This window comes from Pagrus major, chromosome 7 (assembly GCF_040436345.1).
Source record: "Pagrus major chromosome 7, Pma_NU_1.0".
In the NCBI taxonomy this organism is placed as follows: Eukaryota; Metazoa; Chordata; class Actinopteri; order Spariformes; family Sparidae; genus Pagrus; species Pagrus major.
In genome coordinates this window covers 20,443,709-20,464,933 of record NC_133221.1, presented here as the reverse complement: position 1 = coordinate 20,464,933, position 21,225 = coordinate 20,443,709, and the positions used below count along the sequence as shown (strand labels likewise).

General features: G+C 42.3%; 3 protein-coding genes across 4 annotated transcripts; 1 reads left to right on the top strand and 2 right to left on the bottom strand.

Annotated features, from left to right (window-relative positions):
* Nucleotides 1-309: 309 nt before the first annotated feature.
* ppp1r3da (protein phosphatase 1, regulatory subunit 3Da) lies at nt 310-2,318 on the bottom strand. Of its 2 annotated transcripts, none has more exons than XM_073470471.1 (2): nt 2,122-2,318; nt 310-1,814 (listed from the first exon to the last, which is right to left on the bottom strand). In XM_073470471.1, exon 2 carries the CDS (start codon nt 1,787-1,789, stop codon nt 875-877), a length of 915 nt encoding a protein of 304 aa, XP_073326572.1. In that variant the 5' UTR covers nt 1,790-1,814; nt 2,122-2,318; the 3' UTR covers nt 310-874. The 2 variants fall into 2 exon arrangements, with proteins under 2 accessions (XP_073326572.1, XP_073326574.1); XM_073470473.1 differs by lacking the exon at nt 2,122-2,318 and adding an exon at nt 1,926-2,012.
* Nucleotides 2,319-2,609: 291 nt separating this feature from the next.
* Nucleotides 2,610-6,450, top strand: fam217ba (family with sequence similarity 217 member Ba). The gene is made up of 4 exons (XM_073469437.1): nt 2,610-3,138; nt 3,241-3,340; nt 3,452-3,516; nt 3,629-6,450. Exons 1-4 carry the CDS (start codon nt 3,032-3,034, stop codon nt 5,061-5,063), a joined length of 1,707 nt encoding a protein of 568 aa, XP_073325538.1. The 5' UTR covers nt 2,610-3,031; the 3' UTR covers nt 5,064-6,450.
* Nucleotides 6,451-6,837: 387 nt separating this feature from the next.
* Nucleotides 6,838-10,468, bottom strand: ttll9 (tubulin tyrosine ligase-like family, member 9). Its single transcript, XM_073470976.1, has 14 exons — nt 10,454-10,468; nt 10,104-10,150; nt 9,939-10,031; nt 9,737-9,848; nt 9,433-9,618; nt 9,227-9,295; nt 9,038-9,128; nt 8,835-8,875; nt 8,642-8,729; nt 8,322-8,380; nt 8,005-8,201; nt 7,466-7,579; nt 7,045-7,169; nt 6,838-6,908 (listed from the first exon to the last, which is right to left on the bottom strand). The coding sequence occupies exons 1-14, from the start codon at nt 10,466-10,468 to the stop codon at nt 6,838-6,840; spliced, it is 1,308 nt and encodes a 435-aa protein (XP_073327077.1).
* Nucleotides 10,469-21,225: the final 10,757 nt, after the last annotated feature.

Sequence of the window (21,225 nt, the reverse complement as noted above, 5' to 3'; positions counted from 1 at the left end):
TTTCTAAGGACAGAGGATGTCGTTCACTGAAGAATGGTTACCCTAACCCTAACCCTTTGGGGGACAATAAGAAAAATTAAAAATGCCATTTAACTATTTTAAGATGAATATGATAATGGAATTTGACGTTTAATATCCAAAAACTTGACAAAAATATTTTTTCATTAAAAATATGTTTGTTTTTTCTACCAAAAAGAAAGCTAGGAGAAGAACTAATGAGTCATAACTAAGAGAGGAGGTCGGACTTCAGCTTTCAGACAGAATATCAATTATACTACTACACACATTAATATAATACAAGCAGACAAATGTGTGCAATTGTACTTTATTGTTATACAAAATAAGCATTCTTTTCTGATTCATTCAAAGATATTCAAATTGAATCTATTGCATGGTCTGGCCATTTTGTTTGACAAAATTTGACTCAAAAATAAGCTCTGAATACAGAGCAAATGGTTTCAGAGGACCAAATTCCTGCAATGTATACTGTTTTCCAGGTCAAATACCCATCAGGAAGAAAATGTGCAATTATTTCAAATGCACAGAGTATTTGTGCAGTGCTCAGTGTTTGTCACTTCCATTAGATGTTCCCACATTAAAGTGCAATTTTCGAATCGCCAAGAAAATCAAATAATACAGCGCAAGTTTGAAAAAAATAATACACCAAAGTGAAACAGTGGGACTAAAGTTGGCATCAGGTATAAGTGCACCAGTGTTGGTTAATTCTGCTCTGGCTAGGTCTGTCCAGAGTTAACAGTTTATCTTGAACAAAATGAACATTACATGTTACGATGCAGTTACACATTTTCAGTGGTTTGTGCTGACAACCATCATAAAGTGCTCTAAATAGATTCTTCTACCTTTAGTCAGCACGCTAAATGAAGTGCACCATGCTATCCTCGCATTCTTTTGGCACAGTGAACTTGTAGTTATGGCAAACTAACTTATAATTCTCTCCATTATTGTTGTCCCAGTATTCAGCCCCACCGACTTTGTACCGGATGGCAAACTGCAAAACTGCTCCAGGCTGCAGGAATGGAGGAACAGGCAGGTGAAACCGGAAAGTATCACAGCTGAGTTGGCCCCCTCCTCCTTCCCAGGTCTTGGTGATGGTGGACACCCAAGAGGCTTTAGTTTCTGTGCAGCTCTTCCAATCTGTAAATGAAAACCGCGCTGTGACATCTTTCTCAAAGTCCAAATTGAGGACCTGGCTGATTCCAATGACACCCAGCTCAAAGCACAAGACTCTCTCCAGACACACTTTCTGCTCGTGGAGACGCTGCAGGAATCCTGGCTGCTCGCCTGGTTGTTGGGCAAAACTTGGCTTCAGGTATGGCAAGGATATTTCCAGATGCCTTCCATCTGCCAACTCTGCTCCCATCAACAATCTAAAGGTGACATGATGTGGTACACGTGGATCCTCTCCAGATCTGAAAAGCCTAACGTCTTCCAGGTCGACCCCCAAAGAGTCAACAAACCGCACACCGACATTCCTGCATCGCTTCTTCTTCTCTGTTGTGGAGGGCAGAGAGTGTGACCGCTGTCGGATGATGGGTTTGGGAGGGGGTTCACAGGAGTGACTGCAGTGGAACTCATGTGCCTTCGGCGGAGAGACTCGAGGGCTCGGGGGGCGGATTGGAACTGGCTTTTTTGGTGCATTAGGTTTGTCTGCTCGAAGCATTTCAGTCAGGTTGATAGTCATGCAGGATCTTGAGACGCTGCTTGGCATCTGCTCGTCTGATCTCATTGGCCGAATCCTGTCATGTCCAATAAACCACCCTCTATCCATATTTTGTGAGATCTGGTGTCCTCACCTGTAAAGATTTAAAGAAGTTTAAATGCATTAGTATTATATCACATCCATGCACAGAATGTGCTCTAACTAAAAACATACTGACAGCTGAAGCATTTGTGCACTCTTTTACTTGATGATGCATGATATCCTGCTGCGAATTAGACTCTGTTCGTGTCAATCTGACAACAAACAAACAGGAGAAGAGTGGGCGTGTGCTCTGGGAGTACGTGCCTGAATGCATACAGCCTAAACCACTCTCTCTGAACATTTGCAGCATTACTGCTTATATTATAGTTTAATAAGACAAGACGTTGACTTCACCTCACCATATAAAGATATGACGCGTTAGCTACATCTAAGCTGCACGATGAAGCCTAAGCTCGCTCCTCCATGTTCATCAGTATTCACTGGAGCTGCGCGTTTCCGTGCGTCATGGAGTCTCCGCTATCGGCCGCGATCACATAACCTGATCTGCGACTGCCATCCACCGTCATATCCCCCCAAATCACATGCATGTCTGTAGTGTGCCCTCGATGGAGATCTGCTAAACATGCGCGCAGTATAACAGGAAGCTGCAAACGCACCAGAATACCACTGACGTTGTCTGGGAGATTGAGTGATTTAAGATTAACAGTTGTATTCGTTTCAATTCTTTCTAACCCGTTTCATCAAACAGCATCCACCGCTCCCCCACTTGAATTTTGCATAGTTTGTGAATGCTAAGTAGACTCATTAAAGAGCGTTTCACTGTGTGGCTTGAAAGAGCGATTAGTATGCTTCTACTCCAAGTCCCATGATGCACCGCGCATGCCCGCTCCGACACAAGCGCCGAGCCAGTCAGCGGCAGGTAAACAAACCTATCTGCCTGGGACGGCGAGCCAAACAAAGCGTATGCGCCGTGAGCCCGTGTTGCATTTTTAATGGCGAGGAAGATGACAGTCGGAAAAAAGATGCGTCTTCTGTCACCAAATCTTTAAAAATATTCGCTAAATCGTTCTTCGACAGAGAGGCGAGTCGACGGCAACGGAGGAAGGACGAGTTTTCAACCTGCAGCGGAGAAACGACTGTCGACATCTGCGCATGATGCATTGCAGCACTTTTGAGAAAATGGGTGTTTTTAGCTTCATTCTCAGAATAGAGCATCAGATCCGAGATGTCGGTTGGGTTCTTTAGCTACCGTATCGTTTGATTTTTGTGCTGGACTCGAAACAACATCCCTGCCTGGCGACCTGCATCATGGGGCCCATCATGCAGGAACGCACAGCATCCACGACACTGAAACGCGTGGTCTCCAAAGAGAAGATTCGGGTAAAAAATACTGAAAATACCGGACCGGTGACCAGGTAGGCCCCATTTTACAGCGACACATCTGAATTGGACCTGTCGTGTTTTGTCTCAGACGTAGGTTTGAGGCGAGCCTGACACACACTATCATGTTTCCACAGTTCAAAGAAAGGTAACAAGATGAAGAAAGCACCGGGACAAGTGAAAAATGGCCTCCCAGGACCAGGTCAGGATAAGGACACAGTGACAGCAGTGCAGAGGGTGAGTGAATGGCATTCTGCTAAATCAGAGTGTAAGATGGTGTTGCAGCGTGTGGTGTGGGCTGTGTGCTTAATAAGACTCAAAACAGTCTCCATAATGTGTGTTTTACAGGGTGCACAGTCTAAAGCAGCCAGGGTCAAAACTTGCTCTACACGGAATACGAGCAAACTTTCCAGGTATGTGTGGAGAGGGGTTTACAGTCTTAACTGAATGCTTTGCTTCAGGTACAGTAAATCCCCAAATCCCCAACAGCTTTTCTCCTCATCACACACGTCTGTCTCTTTACAGCCCTGAAGACGAAGGAGATTTGAGACCTCAACTCCGCAAACACTTATCTGTGCACAGGAAGGAGGAGAAGCGCGACAATCAGCGACTGTCACCATGCAGCAATGAGCTCCACTCGAATCGCGGCGGCATGGGGAAAAATCGGCGAGCCCTCTCCCTGCCTCTCTCCCCAATATCAGGGCTACGACACATGCCAGCACACCCCCTCACACACTCCCCAGCCCCCACCCCGGAGGCACTACAGCAGCACTACATCCAGAAGGATGTTGACACTGACAGCGCCAGCGATCTGTCAGACTCCGAGAGGCTGCCCGTGTTGCCCTCTCCCTGCACCCCTTGCACCCCTCCTCACCTCAACCTCCGAGCCGAGGTCATCAACAGTAACGACTTTCCCCCGGACTTCCCAGGTCCCCGTGGGACTGTGGGCGACGAAGATGAAAGTGAGAAACCCAGCTACAGTTACCAAGACTTCCTGCCTCCTCCCTTCAACAGCTGGAGCCTGAGACAGCTGGCAGTGTTCCTTCATACGGAGGGCCGTGGTGCCCCCCGACCCAAGCCTGTGGGGCCCCTAGAGAAGTACCTGGAGAGGCTGCTGCAGCTTGAGTGGCTCCAGATCCAAACAGTGCAAGCAGAGAGCAGCCGTCCGCCTGGGAGCCGCTCAAGGCCACAGGGATTCCCCTCTGCCACTACTGCTCACCCACCGAGGCCTCACACAGCCCCACCATCCCGACTCAACTCCCCGAAAGGGCTGCGGCACAGCCAGCGAGCCTTCCCATTCGCACCAGTCAACAACCCTCCATCACCTGCCTCAGCACAGCACCAGCACTCCCGCTTCCCAGTTTGCCCACACTGTCACATTCGCTACCCATTGTGCAATGGAAGCTGCTCTGCCTACGCCTACCAGCGCCACTCGCGCCTCAGCCCTTTGCTTGAGCGCAGAGCCAAACCTGGGGCACCAGCGAAGAGGAGCAGCAGCGAGACCCGAGCAACCTCCAACGAAGGTCAGAGCCCAGGAGGACAAAACGGCGGCGGAGGAGGAGCCCAGACCCCAGTTAGCCCCTCAGCTGGAAGGAGTCATCTCAGGCACATGCAGGCTGCAGGCAACGCCCGTAAGCAACCCCAGGAGTCTGGGACTAACCCGAACGGCAGAGGTCAGGTGAGGAAAAGCCGTGTCAGAGCTAACTCTGAGACGGATGTGAAGAAGGAGCCTGGTGGCAGCAAAGCAGCTGGTGCAGAGAAACGTGTTTTTGCTGCAAGTAAGAGAGAGGTCCTCACCCCCAAGAGAGTGGAGAAGGACTGGCAGAGGACAGAGGCAGCAGGTCAGGCCTCTAAAACCGCTCTGAAAAGAGCTGCTAAAGAGCCGCAGCCTCTCTCCAAAGCACCGCTTAGCAGTAAGCAGAATGGCAAAACAAAAAATGTGCACTTTGTTGCAAAGTAAACCCTATAGACCTACAGTGCTTTATAGTGCTTTACTTGGTACAGGAGCTTGAACCTATGCTTGCTTTCTGTGTAATCTGTGTAATACTAACATGTCGTAACTGTTGTACAGCAGTCTAAATCAGTCCGTGGTGTACAGCCTTCAAAAGGTCAAAACTAACAAGCAGCTAGAGTAGAGACAAAACAGCAATGATTTCAAAACGTAGTATGACACATTAATAGAACAGAGTTATACAGTGTATACAGTACGTAGTGTATTTCATTCCAAATGTACAGTGACAGAAGGCTCGTTATGACCCTAAAAACTAGTAGGATTATAAACACAGCTTCTATGTAAACTGAACTCTTGCACTACACAGTCATCTCTGTGTGCTACTAATGTTGAAATAGGCATAAAATAAGCATCTACTGTACTACTGGAAAGCTTTCACCATCAGTAATCCATAGTAGTTAAACACAGATCATTCCATGTTAGTCATCGAACACAACCATAGCAGTTACTATTGGACTTTTTGATGTTGGAATGTATTTGTTTTCATCGCACTTACTTTACTCAATGTTTGCTTTCTGTCTTTTCTTTGGTGCCTCATCATGTTATCAGACATATGTTCAGTTGAAGCATCTTTTGCTGAAGACAGAAGGAGGTGCAATAAGTGGTGGTGTGCTGCAGTAATGTAATTTGTTTCAGATATATTTGTGCAATGGTATTACATTTTTGGTTACAAGGGCTTTTCATGTTTGAACAGCTTGAATTGTAGTCTATGATATGATATATTGTATTTTGCATAGAGCTGAGCTGTTTCCGTCACTGAAGACAGTGTAATGTTTGCTACGAATGTAAATGCATATTTTTCCAAATTTTCTATACCATAGTTATATTTATGAAAAAGTGTTGTGGTCGACTTGTATTCATCCATGTCATTCTTATGTTTACATCATCATGCACAAGTAGAAAATGTTTAGTAAAAGAGCTGAATGTAACTTATTGTCTGCTGTGCTGTACCATTGGTCATTCCATTCAATGGAATGTCAACATCCCAGTTGTTAGGCTGTAACATGGTAATGTTATACATATCATCATATTCCACTGCATACTTGAAGCGTGTAGAACACTGTGTTTACATTAGTGTCTTATCCGTTTGTTGTGATCTACCATGTGCACTACATTCATGTAAATAATGTGATATGTATTCTGATTGCTCCTCTTTACTCAATCTTCATGTCAAGTATCAAAGCCATAGATAAAGGGCCGGGAGGGGCGATGTTATTACAAATGTGTACATTATGTTGACACGCACGCAGAAAGATTGTGGTATGTATTTTCTCAATGTTGAATGCAAGTATTTGTAAGGCATAGAAATAAATGTTTTGCACTCAAGGCACATTGATCCATTTTTTTCCATTCTGTCGAACACATGAAGACATACACAGTTCATAACTGTCTTTATTACCGAGACACTGCTGAAATCCCAAACCTTAGCACATGTGTGGTCATTAATCATGCAAAGTACTGCACTCATATGGAAAAAACATTTGTAGACAAGTAAATATGTCTCAGATATCTGAAATTACAAGGTCTGCTGTGGTTTGAACAAAATGTAGATTTCATGAACTTGCATATTCAGATTTCAACCTAGGTGCTTGGAAATGAATCAGATCACCACGGAGAGCTCATTTTGTATGATATATTACTGATGTCTTTCAGTTATTTGGAGCCCGTCTTCCCAGACACGTATCTTGTACTGTCACAGTGGGACATAAAAATGACGAGTGTCTTACATCCTCCTCTGGCCTGGAAATGGTTTGAGAAGCCTTCGAAGCTGGTTCTCTCTGTCATTCACACACCCTGCAGCAAAGAACAAGTATATATGTGCAGCAGTTATTAAGAGGGGAATGATAAAGTCTTTTCCACATGAACAAATAGCATTGATATAATTGCATGTTAACTTTTGCACATTTATCAGAGAGCATATTAAAGTTACCTAAGTGTGTATTGGCAGTGAAGCATGTACTGCCAAATGTTTCTAGGTTGACATCCTCTCTATTGACAGGCCCATCGTTCCACATGAGATCATAGCCACCCACCCTTTTCTCCTTGCCAGTCAGCCTAATGAGAACAAAAACACTGTTAATTAGAATGCAGCACTGGTGTGACAGAAAGAGATAAGAGAAACCCATCTCATCACCTGTTGTACAGCATTCACCTTGGGTTCTAAAGGAATTGGGAGCCAGTTGTTTATTGTTGCTAGTGTTTTCAAAGGTGCTTCTTTCCCCCTATTTTCTTAACTTTCAAATGTGCCTTAACTCAGGCTAAAAAGATATAGATGAGTGAATATCAAAGAATGTGATGTATGTAATGAATGGACCGTACACGGAGCCACATGATGAGAACGTAGCCTTTACCTTCCCTCCATATCAACCACGTTCAAAGTGTCTTCCAGCAGCCGGCACTTCATTTCGTAATCCTCTTGACTACTTGGTGTGTGTGACGGCGAGGCGTTAACCTCAATCAACCACCTGCAGAGAGATGGAGGATGAAGACATTCACCAAACATTTACTTAGCCTTTTAAGCCGAACCACAAGTACGAGCAAACAGTATAAAGACTGTTTGGTAGGCATGAGCAAGAGAATTAATGTGTGTATTTGAGTGAGGCACTGTGATTAGAGTGTGTCTGTGTTATTTACAGCAGGATTACAGCATACCTGCTTTTTTCAGATGTCCTGTGGAGATTTATGAGGTTTTCATACTTCGCAATTAAAGGAGCCGAACACTAGCAGATTTACTGCTTTGTTTTTAAGAAATCAGGAAGGGGAGTCGAATTTGTGCCATGTTTGCTTGTCTGTGCATGAGCTCTTCTTTGTTTATCTATGAGCATCTAAGCCTTGGTGCTTGTTTGGAAATTTCAAGAGAACGTGACAGACAGACTGTACAATAACTTACGGTTTGAGGTTCTGATCCAGTAGAATGTCGTACCCATAGAGCTCAAAGCAGTGTTTGTCATTAATAATGAACTTTTGTACACTCTGAAGACTGCGGACAAATATGTTGTCCATCTCTTTGAACAGGGTTTCCACTGTCTCTCTGCCATGTTTTGCAGTCAGGTACCTTCGAAGCTGCTGCATCTGCCACTTACATCCCTATTTGGAGATGAATAAAACAACGCAGGAATAAAGAGGAGACAGAATTTGTCAAAGGGGATACATTTAAGAAAAACTGACTTACTGATTACTATTGTTTGAGGTTCTTGAATTTCACACCTTGTCAGGATCATAGTCTGGCGCTGTTTTCTGAACAGCCACATTGGTGAGGTGCATGTCTGAACAGAGGCACTAAGTAGAATTTGGGATCTTAAATGACGTAATCACGCCTTCCACAGGGATGTGCACGCCCGCGACATAATTAGGAACAACTGCCTCAGAAATTGGGTCAAACCAGGCTATTTAAAACTAACTTTGCTTGAATATTTCAGACAAAGGCTTAACTTGGTAAGGGAAACTGGCACATTGGTATTAACAACTCAGACTATCACATGAGTGAATCAACATCCAAATGAATGGAGATGGCAAGGAAAGGATACACTTGTCATCAATAGTGCTGAGGGAGAAGCGGGTGCTCGAGAAGCGGGCAAAGCCGTCTCGGTACAGCCAGGCCTTCAAGGGAATATACTGAAACACACACACATAGACGTCTGTTCACCCACACTGACTGACGCATGCAGCAAAATTTACGTTGCGTATGAAACATTGTGATTTAAAAGGTGCAGTACATACAGATGTGACCAGCACATAGACCCTCAGATCAAATTTCCTGCCTGTGGGGACAAAAAGCATAAAAAGTACTAAGAAAGCTTTTATCTGCTCTCTAATCCTCTTGCTCACAATCTGTCCATTATTAGTTTATCTGTTGGCACATTTGATGATTTTTTCCCCAATTGGATTAACAATAAAAGTGCATTCTTCAGTCAGCTTATTACCATTAATTAGGTAGGGGTTCTCTACATAGCGTTGTGCCACATAGCTTTCCACTTGAGCCGCATCCTTCTGTTCCTCTGAGCGGGTGCCATCCTGAGTAAGAACAATGTGATCAATCTGAATATGTGGATGTGTAGATATAAAGAATGTCTATTTTTGTTAATTATATTACTTGATGAAATAAATATTACCTTCTTCCAATCCATGATGTCTTTCAGTTTCCTGAACAAGAAAATGCCTTTCCCTTGAGATTTTGCCACCTAAATAAACATAACAGTTAATTTTCATGACTTGCAAATCTGTACTAATTTCACTTTGGTTTCTGGGATTTATCCAAAAACTGGATTAAAGATCATTTCACTGCGCTAGATTACATCTGCAGTCTACTTAAGCTAACCGGCTTCATGATCCAGGTGCTGCCAGGGCTTCTTTTGAACTCCTCTACAAAGAGATGATACTCGCTGGGCAGTGCAAAGGTGCAGGGGAAAAAATCACATTTAGATGCCTCCATGCGGCCTACGTCCCTTTCAAGGCTTTTTCGGTATCTTTTGAGGTTTTTCACCATGAGGTTTTTGCGACTCAGCTGAAACACAGAATCACAGAAAAAGACTGCATGATTTTTGGCTTGAATTAAATGTGATTACTGCTGTTGAAATCTCTATTCTATACTCTAAAGGCATGCTAGAATGATGGTGCCTCACCTCATAATGGTTGCGAAAGTGGTTTATCCTCACATGTTCCTCCATGTAGGAGTGATCGAAATTCTCCCTGAGCCAGCCCACATCACACCAGTTGAAGTCCCACTCTCCATCACTGTGAGAAAAAAAGAGCAGGCACCAGATTCAAGCCACACATATGATGACAGGGAAGCTGATGTGATGATGAACAGACAACCCTACTCACTCCTTCACTTCAACCCAGCCTGGTCTTTGGCGCAGGACGTCCTGTATGGTGTTTATAAGGCCACATTTGTAACGCACACAACTTCTTACATCCCTGAGGAGAAATGGTAACATTGTCACTGTCACCAGTACTTGTTAAAAAATGTTCATTTACATCAACACTCACCGCTCCTCAGTTTTGGGATAGTCATATGAACCTCTGTATCCAGATGTCTGCAAAGGGGAAGAAAGCAAAGCAAGACTTAGTCTAGCTTATTTTCTTATGGAGTGTAAAGTTATCAAGTTAAACTTTAAGTTAAACTCCACATTAGTTAGCAACTCCTCTACCAGCTAATTGACCCCCACCACACTACCTAGCACCCAAACAGGTATGTTTAGACAGTCTTTAGTACAACTAGCCTATGTAGCTACTCTTCATTGTAACCTACGCAGCAGCTTACTAGCATATATCACATAAATGATCTTGTCAGTATAAAGCACACAAGACAACATTTACACACAGTGCTTTCTATTTACCTTATACTTCGACATGGAGGCGCACACTATAAAATATTCCGATAGTTAACTGTGTTAAGAATATCTAAAGCTAGTAAAAAGTAACATGTAATTAGCAGTTAGCTAACGTTGTTGGACCACTGTTACCATGGTAACCATTTGACAAAGGGGAAACGTCCCCGTGTGCCCTCTGAGGCTTCCGTAGCTCTTCGAAACTACCGATAATAAATAGTAAGCCTAAATTAAATCATTTAGTCTTACTCCATCAGGCATTATGTGAAGTCAAACGTTTGAGTTTACAGTGTCTAATAGCATTAATCAAAAGCTGGTGTACTTATTTTATCTTCAAGTAAAGCAAAAGTGCACACCTATCATCAATTCCAAACTTTACTGTAAAATCACCACTAAGTGGCGCCAAAACCTCATCTAACTGAGTAAAATGGTTCCTCTAAGGATATGTTGATTCATTCAGTTTCTTTAAGACTTTTCTTTTAGATATTTCCTGATCATCAAATTAAATACGTATTAACCTGTTATCTATGTTAACATATTAGTGTTTTGGATAGGCTTGAGGTCAAAAATAGACCAACATGTTTTAATTTAGATAAAGTTGATTGCTTTACTTAAGTCAATCCTATATTGTTCTAACTAGATATCAGTCTGTTAACATTCTGTACATGCTTCAGTATTCTGCTTAACCAAAAGAAGATGACAAAAACCGAGGGGCAAATGAGCCCACGGTGATTCACCGTGTCAGGAAGATTATGAAAGAAAACAGTTTGGAGCAGAGAGAGCTACATCATACTTGACCTTCGACCTCTTTCTATGAAGTTAAAGAAAGACCCTCTGTGGCACATTGAGGCTACACAATGAAGTGCACACTCACCTTCTCATACATCAGCTAATGCTTCATAGACCATATCTAATGTGTTTATGTTTCTGGCTACAAGAGCCTTTTCTTTCAGCATGCATTACTTTCCTCGAAGGAATTAGCTGCTACACGTCTCAGTGATCCTTTGGTTGTTGTTTATTATATAAAATCATGTTGGGTTTGGAGTACAGGGTGGAATTCTTCCCCATTTCTGAGTGATTTAATAAAAGATCAATACATGCCCAGCCAATAAAACATTTACATTTATTGTTTTAAACACCTGTTCTAAATATTATACACCTCAAACCTCAAATTCCATTGTATAGCTAAACAAATGGGTATAGATTATCATCTCCTATGCTGATTCCTGTGCCTTTTTCTTTCTCAGCCACCCACCACTAATCAAACAATCAATCATTATTTAGGCTCTGACATAAATAATCAGAACAAACTAGAATTAAGAGGGCTTTAAATTGAATTTGGATGTGTGGTTTGGCTCACCACCAAAGTGTCCACAAGAACATACTGTAGGCCAGGCCTCTCACTACTGTGTAATTGGATCTACTTGCTGAGCCTAAATCCAGTTTTAAAACCTCCCTAGCATGCAGATACATTACAGAGTCAAGTGCTTTATTTTTAATGTAATTTCATGGACGTTGCGACTGTTACAAAACATGATATAGAACTGATTTTCTACTAAGTGCTGTCATGAAGGTTGTTAGGGCTTATTTCTAACCATAGCGAAGAACAGACCAAAATCCAGTGAAATGTAGCAGCACTGTCATATCTAAACCAGCTGTCTTTAAAAAAAATCATTTTCCTTTCACACCTCATCAATATCAATAACTTGACCGGGCCTCAGATAAGAAAAAACACAGACATGCATGTCTCTTTTTTGCTGCAAAGGAAATGTGTGTAATTTGAATATTAAGGCATTTTAATTTTGCCTCCACCGACTCATCCACGATCAATCTGTTTGGCATGTGGGGGATTGATAACTGATGAATTGTCCAAACGGTTATATAAGAAGTGATATCTTCACCAAATGACACTGAGGTGAAATCCGAGCAAGATGCACGGAGACTTAAAGCCTGTCTTTGACGGCCATCTGAGCATCTGGTCCAAACATGTTAATTTCTCAGCTGCTCACAGTTATTCTAATTTTGCAGTGAGAACATTTTAGCCAACCACAAACATTCTAGAAAAGTCAAAAAGTCAAATTACTGCAATATTCCTACATAAACTGAGTTTCCATTTTCATCACGGCCGCAGCATCACAAATCCCATTTTCAACTTGAGTGATTCATGTCTCATTGGAGACAACAGTTTAGAGCATATTTTTCACTTTCAAAACCGAGCCTCCACAAAACTCTTTTTCTTAACCCCTATAATCGGTTAAACCATAGGAGCCAATAAAGGGTCAACCTTTCAGCAGGCATTTATTTTCATTCCAATTTCCTGCATTGGGTTTGGCAGTCATCCCTCCAGAGAATTTATATCAGTCTCATGTAGTAGCTCTATCTATTACGTCTATAATTGTGGCTAAACACTTTGCTAACCTTATTTTTGTCCTTATGCAACATGAAAAACCAACTCTGTGATTGCCAGTTTCTTGGAATGGGAATTGTTTTTGACGAACTGACATTTCGAACATGCAGCCAGTGTTTTTGTATGGCTCGGAAGTTAAATTCAAACTTCATGAATTGTCATTTTAAATCGCAGGTTTTCCAGATATCTCTTTCAACTGCCCCTCCTTGACTGGCTTAGTTGGACAATGCCAGTTTTATCTCAAAACCACCACTCTCTGTGAAGCATCCCGCAGGTAATCCGATTTCTAGTGGCTGATAGTAATCAGTTCTGGCACATCGTATGCTCCTCAACAGCGACCACAAGGCAGGGAATCTGTGGGATTCAGGAGCATCAGCTGTTCCTCATAAGGGAGGCATCTCGCTGACTTTAGTGTGATAATCCTCACCTTGGAATCATGTTCTGTTTGGTGGAGGGTTCAACTCAGACACAGACCTCTCTGCAGAGCCTTGATGCCCTGTCCAAACACTTCTGCTCAGTCACTGATTCAGGGGAAGGAAGCAAAGGTGAGGATAGATAATTGACAAAGTAAAAGCAGCAATGGGACTGAGTCAATATGTGCCATCTGTCCACTGTAATGAACCAGTAAGTGACATAATTTGAGGTCCAAGCTGCCACTGACATATTGTCTTTGCATATCACAATTTAAACTTTATTTAAAGCAGCAGTTCGAGCTTAAGACTCAAACTAGCAAGCTAGAGGGAAAGGCCTTGCAGTCATAAACAATAGCACCTAACATCTGAGCAGTTAACTTATTTGGCATGAAATTGGCGACATAACAATGTGTGGTTATTTGTCCTTGAACATGATTGAACTTGATTACTTTGATACCATCAGACCAATAAACCGGTCATTTTCTGCAAAGCTGCATTCTTAATCAGATAACAAATAAAGAGTAAATTGACTAAAAAGGCAAAAGGACAAAAACTAGAATAAAATAATTACGTTTCTTGTTTTTACAAAGATGAGACCAAAATGGCTTTTAGTCAAGAAAAAAAAACCAAAAAAAAACCAACAGTATTAGATCACCTGATATGATAAAACACTAAGCAGATTTGACACAAACCAAGACAAAATTTTAAAATAGCTGACATAATTCACATTATTATCCAACTATAAACCAAGGAATCTCTGTCTGTCTGTCTGTCTGTTATTCTCATGTCTTGAGAACCGTTCATCTAATATACTTCACAGTTGGCAGGTTTGTTGCTGAGGACCCGATGAAGTGCAGTGTCAGATTCAGGCAAGCAACACATTCAATATTATTACATTTTAAATAAACAGTGAACACCGCTCTGTCCAGCAGTGGGGTGCGTGGCTTCAGCGCTGTGACATCATGGCTCTGTTAAGTGAAGCTGGGCTCACAGGTGATCCTTCTCACATGATCTCATGGGGAAGCAGACATAAACAAAATGCGTTGCAGTGAGAAAAAAAAGCAGAAGGTTAAACAAGTCTGGATGAATGGGGAGATGCAGTCATCACATGTTTTCTATTCTTCAGGAAGAACTGGAGGTGAGATTTTAATTTTGTGTCTGTTAGCTATCGTTAGCCTCGAGGGCTAGAATGTTTACTGCTGCTTGGCATCAAGATCAGCTTCTCCAGGATGCCTCTCTTATTTGTTGTTGTGGTCCGGCTCGGAAAATTTCGCCATTCATATCTTAAATCATATATATGAAATGTTTTTAATATTATCGGGGCAGCTCTGTTGAGTCTTTAAGTAGCTCAGAAGGCTTAAAACTGGATTTGTAAACCCTCACATTACCAGATAATCTGTGCCGAACAGCAAGTTTTAAATGGGCACTGCACTAGTGTACTTAAATACAAAAATCTTAAATCTTATATCAAAATCTTTTGATGTAAATAACAAATGGGGAAATGATTGCTTTCATGCCAGGCTTCTTTGTGTGTGTGTGTGTGTGTGGGCAAGGGCATTGTCTTATTCATTACCATAATAAAAACATCTGTCCCACTGATGCAGACAGTAAGATGGTTAACCTGGTCTTTAAGAGGGTAGGAGAGGAACAAAGAGCAGCATGACTTTTATTAAATCAAAAGTTTCCATGTGCTAGCGCATCAATATTGAAATCTACTTCCTTTCTGTGCAGTCTTCTTACCCTTATCAGATATGTAGAGCCATTTTACATAACAGTTCTCCATGTTCATTTCAACAGGCTGTGCAGCCTCCAAAATGTTAATGCCACCAGTTTATTGTTTCTCCACTCCCTACCTCAGTAGCTGCTCAGCACTCCGGGGGTAATGAGTCTTCATATCCCCTGGATTTGCACACCCAAAATGTTTTCGTATAAAACACAAGAGGAGGCCAAGAAAAACAGGACAAAGTGGCATGGGGGATCCTAGTGAAATGTATTACATTCCCACTTGTCTCCCAGTTAAGCCTAGAGTCCAGTGCGGCTAGATCAAGAGCAGCTACAATCAACACTACGCAAGCAGATGTTGGCAGGCAGATGGTGAACCTACAATCGATGTGTGATGGTCTGAAACCATATGTGTGACCTCTCAGCAAGGAGAAAAACAGAAGGAAAAAAAAAAGAAAGTGATGTGGGAAATACCAGAAGACTTGTTAGGTCCGGAGTGATTTTTTTAAATAATGTTATTGCTAATGAATGAGGTTAACAATTTAGGTAGTAAAAGGGTTTTTGCAGTGCAATGACAATAAATCTAAATGACACATACTATGAGATTGCACACATTTCATTCAGTTTTTATTGCCTTCATATGCCAAACCAGTGTATTCAGGGAGATTGTGTTTCGTGCATGCAATCATATTTTGATTGGCTGTTTGGTGTAAACAACCATTTGTCATCATCAGCATCACATTCACCAGACCAGGTTGTGAGAGGTCTTTCACAAGAAAACCCCGAAATGACACCTTGAAAGCATGCGTGCATCATGTGACCGGTAAACCACATGCAGTCAACTTTCTGATAGCATTCTGTTTTCCACAATTCTGGTCAGGAGAAAGAAAACATAATATGGTCTTCATTTATGTGGAATTTCTCTCTGTTTCCCAGCTTGGGGAATGTGCCAGAGAACTGGGGTATGGCACAAAACCGTAGCCTTGGGGAATTTGGGAAGGAACCAGAGGGCAGTCATGAGTCAGACGGATCTAGGTTTACTGGATGCCTCTGCAGCAAAGTACAAATCCAGGACACTTAGCCCAGAGAGTGAGAAGGTAGCTCTACAGAGCATGTAGATAAAATCCCCTATTATTCTCCATGAAGGCACAGATTTGTTTCATGTGTTTGTCTTTTTCTGTGTTTAAATTCTGTGGACATGCATGATTCATGTTACAGGGACATATATTGATCACCATAATGTAAATGATACATTTTTAGGGTGAAGACATATCATGCTCATTTTCAGGTTCATAATTTAATTTTATGTTACTACTACAATGACCTATATAAAACACTGAAAGAAAGGAAGAAAACAAAGAGCACAATAGGTCTCCTTAGGGTTAGGGTTAGACAAGTAATGGTTACGGTTAGGGTTGAGATACACACAGGGTCTGAGTGTGTATCCATCAAGTCCAGCAGGGAAGACCTCATCTTATAGTATGTATCCAACACTTGCATTTAAATGGATTTCATTATTTCTGGAAGGGAAGGGAAAACAGCACAGTTAGGTGAGAAAATCACAGAAAACCTAAACACATTAACAGGTTTCTTCTGTCCCAGCTTTGGCAGTCTGGTGTTTGATAGTAATGATCGCCCCGGGAGGCAACACAAAGTGAAAGGAAATTGGACTTGGAGGCTCAGGGAGGTATGTTTGCTTTCATAATAGTGATCTAAGAAGAACTGTAAGTACACCCCTTATAAAATCTCCTGCTGGCCTTTTTTTTCAGATCCCTATGCACACATAGCATAGCCTTCAAGGTGTTCCCATGCAGCTTTCATGATTACTCCATGCGGCTTGTGTATGTTGTGTGCAACAAGCTCAGCTCTTCAGAAACAGACACAAACACATTCACAGTGGTTTGGGTAAGAGAGTTGATCGTTTAAATTAAGTTGAATTTAACTGCGTTGACTAGTTAGTACAATTTTAAAATTAATTTGACCACCACTTTATCGCCACTCAGTTAAATTTCATTATGTCGTAACTGCCCCTTTTAAAAGATATAATTAAAGTGACTTCAGTGCCAGTAGCAGGGCCGGGTGTGGTCCTTTCAGAAATTAGTTTGGCATTTTACATTTGGTACTAAATCATTCCCGAAGACATCAGGAGGCACTTCGTCTGGAGATACTGTGCCACGTCTGAACTGCTGCCATTATTAGCTTCAGTCTGGTCTTTGTTAAAGAGAAGCATGCTGTTTTTTTTTTCTGAAGTCAGGTGGTTGACTCAATCAGTTTTCAACATTCCGCTGTTTGGACGTATGAGAGTCCAAGTAAAACACCTTGGTTGTTATGGTTGCATGGTGATGGGTTATCGCCCTGCTGCATGACCTCTTCCTTGTGTGACAGATGAAGAGTGATGCCTTCAGTAATGATTCTCTCCATTTTTTCTGCCACTCTGGACCAGATTAATCTTTGCCTCCATTTCAGTTAGTTTCAAAAAACTCCAGAGGTGCAAAGACCACGTTGCAACCTGAGCTCACTAGTTTCTTACCTCTTACACTGGCAATAGACAACTTTTTTGCTTTAACTTATCATTCCAAAGTAAATAGGGATTGCACAGTGTTGCAGATAGCAAAGTTCTGGGCCACACCAGACACATTCATTTAGCCCACATACCTTGTGGAATGATGGCACTTGGGTGGTCCATTTGGGCGAACCGAATAAACCAGAACTGGCCTAAGTCTAAGCCATATCCAGCCAAGCAGGATAGAAATGATCTGTGGCCCAGACTTAGGACAGTTCTGGTTTATTCGGTTCACTCTTGGCTGACATGTGGCCATGGTACGGCCTGCTTGTGGCTCAGGTCTTGAAAACAAGAGTGGACCACCGAAGGGCCATCATTCCACATGGTATGTCAGTCGGAAGAACGTGTCTGGTACAATCTATATAATCTAGAAAAGTGACACCATGGACGTATAGACTGATTCATGATAAGTTTTGCTCTCACTATGGTATTCGGTCTGCTAACAGGCTGGATTTTTCCTGGAAAAATGAAGGTAGAATTACAGCACAAAGGATGCACAGCAGGCATTGCTCAACTAAAACAGGAAGAGGCGCTACGGTGGTCGCTATACCCAGATATGTTATTTGATCTACTGCCAGGCTGGATTTTTCCTAGAAAAATCAAGGTTGGTTTATGACACAAAGAAGTGTGGCTGTCATTGGGCAGCCAAAACAGGAAGAGGCACTGTTTCCTTGGTTGCTATCCCCAGGTAATGGTGGAAAAACCAGAGTACCTATGGAAACTCTACACTGCTATGGAAAAAGAACCCTGCTGATTGAGGAGGCAAAGAAGATGAAGAGTGAGAGTGATAGAAACTGAGGTAAACAAAAAAGAGTGAGCGGATGGGCATTCACTCATTGGAGAGCACCGGTGTTGTGTCAAAGTCTGTTCCCCCACTAGTATGTGTTCCCCCTTACAATCAGGACAAGAGACTGTCCAAAACCAATATTCTTTCTACTGGATCAGTAACAAAGCCTGCCTATTCATTTATACAACCGGATACCTTACTCTGCCTTTTCATGGCACCTAGATCTGGGTTTCTGGGTCAAATAAAAATTCAGATTTTTATGGATGTTTTTTGCTTTGGACAGTAGCCAGGCTGCTAGCGGTGGCCATGTTGCTCACGCTGTCTTTGCAGCAGCAGCGCCAACAGTAATATTTTGGCTGCTTCATTCATTCAGAATTTTTTGCCTCTCAGTGGTTAGCTTTATTGGCATTGGTGCATGGTGCTCATGCTGAGAGACGACAACCCATTCCAATGACGAACCACCCAGAATCAATTTGAGAGCAGACTGCGAGGCACTTGAGCAGTCAATCATACAATTGCATGGGGTTGTCCAAGGGAAAGAGAGAAGTGTACTCCCCTGAGTCTGTGCCCCTATGTGGCCCCTCACCCAAAATACCTCAAAAAGCAGATGGAGATTTGTAGAGACTCCAGCTATACAAAACCATAGATAATTCTGCCAGATCATCTTGTTTTTCTTTATGAAACCATTTCAAACAAAAACAGCTTATAGTAAAGGCATACAGTATAATGCACACCACTTTAGTAATGTAAACAATAAACACAATTACTGCAGCCAAACTAAAAATCATTAACTGTAAGTGCTTGCAATTTGTCTGAGCTTGAAAAAATGAAAACACTGATTTGAGATATATTTATGTGAACTCCAACACTTATATAACATAATAATAATAATAATAATAATAATAATAATAATAATAATAATAATAATAATAATAACAATAAATTGAATTTATATAGTGCCTTTTGGGGTACCCAAGGACGCTTAACAAAGTGGAACATACAAAACAAAGAATAAATGGATAAACAAAAATACATGTAAAATAAAGAACTAGAAAAGTTGATTGTTGGGGCTGGACCTAGAGCTGATAGGCCTTATTAAAGAGGTTTTTAAGTCTTTTTTGAAGTTCTCCAGAGAAGTCTGTTTGCGGATTTCAGCTGGGAGAGTGTTCCAGAGAGTGGGAGCTGTTACACAGAAAGCTCTGTTGCCGAGGTTTTGCAGTTTGGTGTGAGGGATGGAGAGCTGGTGTGTGCCTGATGAGCGCAGCTTCCGAGACTGGGTATAGGGCTGGAGGAGGTCAGACAGATATTGGGGGGCGAGGGAATGGAAAGATTTATAGGTCAGGAGGAGAATTTTGTAAGTGATGCGTGATTTGACTGGGAGCCAGTGAAGGCGGATGATAGTGGGGGTGATGTGTTGCCAGGGCTTGGTGCGGGTGAGGACTTGGCATAGGCTACATCTCAAAGACAGAGTTATGCTGCAAATGCTAAAACAATAGGCCCAATTTCCTGTTTGGCAGCTGCCTTCCAGTGGAGAAAAATGTGGTGACGTGCCCTCTAAGGTGCCCCTCCAGTGGAGAAAATGTGATAAAATACCCTCTAAGTTGCCCTTCTAGTGAAGAAAACGTGTCCTCTAGGGTGCCCTTCCAGTGGAGAAAACATAATTAAGTTCCCTCTATGTAAGGTGCCCTTCCAGTGGAGAAAACATGACAAGTGCCATCTATATAAGTTATATAGATGGCACTTGTCATGTTTTCTCCACTGGAAGGGCACCTTTTATAATATAAGGTGCCCTTCCAGTGGAGAAAACATGATAAAGTGACCCTCATGACTTTCTGCGTGCTGGTGCCCCACCACATACAGCTGGTGCCCTTTTTTTTCCGCCCTTCCCCTTGTGGGTGTTTAAACTTCAAAACGTCAACTCTCCGTCCAAAAGTCATAAATTGGTCTGCTGTTTCTGGAAACACTTGCACAGATTGTTCCTCAGAAATTAATTGAGAGTTTAAACGTTCTAAGATGATGTTAGAACATCTCGTCTGGGTCATCGCGACACTGGCAGACATTTAACTTATTGAACTTCAGAAGCAGCACCTCATCTTCTCTGCGATCAGTTCAGAGCGACTCGCACGTTGCGTCAGATGCATTATATTGTGAGGTATTTTTGTCTGCCTGTACTTTAAATCAAGTGTTTCGTTAATCACACCATTGCACAGCTGGAGTGCTGTGCTGTATGTGAGGCCATGTAATTGGCCCCGGGGCCCGTAATGTGAAGTGTTGATGAATAATCTCTCACTTTGTTTAAGCAAGACAGATTTTACATGTCGTGCATCAACAGGAACTCAGTTGGAGCTGTTGATCTCAGTGAACACACACACACACACACACACACACACACACACACACACACACACACACACACACACACACACACACACACAAACATAGCACAGAGTGGGTGTTCAGGGAGGTGTGGGCGTGTACCCAAACCTCGCCAAATCCCTCTATCTTTGACTTTGAGCTTTCAGAGGGCGAAGTGAGTTTGAGGAGCATCGCTTTGCTCCAAACATCACCTTTACTGGAGAGACATTTGTTTTCAGGGAAACCGCTTTCCTCCCACTCCAATGCGCGTGTCACAGGTAGGATTCATGACATGAAGCTATCCATATAAAAAAGGAACAAACATCTTCTGAGTCGTTACCTGACGTCTGGACCACATGAAATGAGCCGCACATGGACATCTTCACTGACGTTGATGGATTTCCACTCGATGCTGGCGGGAGATTGATTTGACTAGTGCGCTGCATCCTCACCAGGCTATGATTCATTTTGGGAATATCTGACATGGCAAGGATACTCTCCGTGCACGCGAAAGTCATGCTTTTCAAAATAATG

Excerpts from the sequence above, each read along its gene's own strand:
- ppp1r3da (XM_073470471.1), bottom strand. The coding sequence starts at position 1,789 with ATGGATAGAGGGTGGTTTATTGGACATGACAGGATTCGGCCAATGAGA.
- fam217ba (XM_073469437.1), top strand. The coding sequence starts at position 3,032 with ATGGGGCCCATCATGCAGGAACGCACAGCATCCACGACACTGAAACGC. Across the intron at positions 3,341-3,451 it reads CAGTGACAGCAGTGCAGAGG|GGTGCACAGTCTAAAGCAGC; the intron begins GTGAGTGAATGG and ends TGTGTTTTACAG. Across the intron at positions 3,517-3,628 it reads AATACGAGCAAACTTTCCAG|CCCTGAAGACGAAGGAGATT; the intron begins GTATGTGTGGAG and ends GTCTCTTTACAG.
- ttll9 (XM_073470976.1), bottom strand. Across the intron at positions 8,730-8,834 it reads TCTATGTGCTGGTCACATCT|TATATTCCCTTGAAGGCCTG; the intron begins GTATGTACTGCA and ends TGTGTGTTTCAG. Across the intron at positions 7,580-8,004 it reads CTGGATCAGAACCTCAAACC|GTGGTTGATTGAGGTTAACG; the intron begins GTAAGTTATTGT and ends ATCTCTCTGCAG.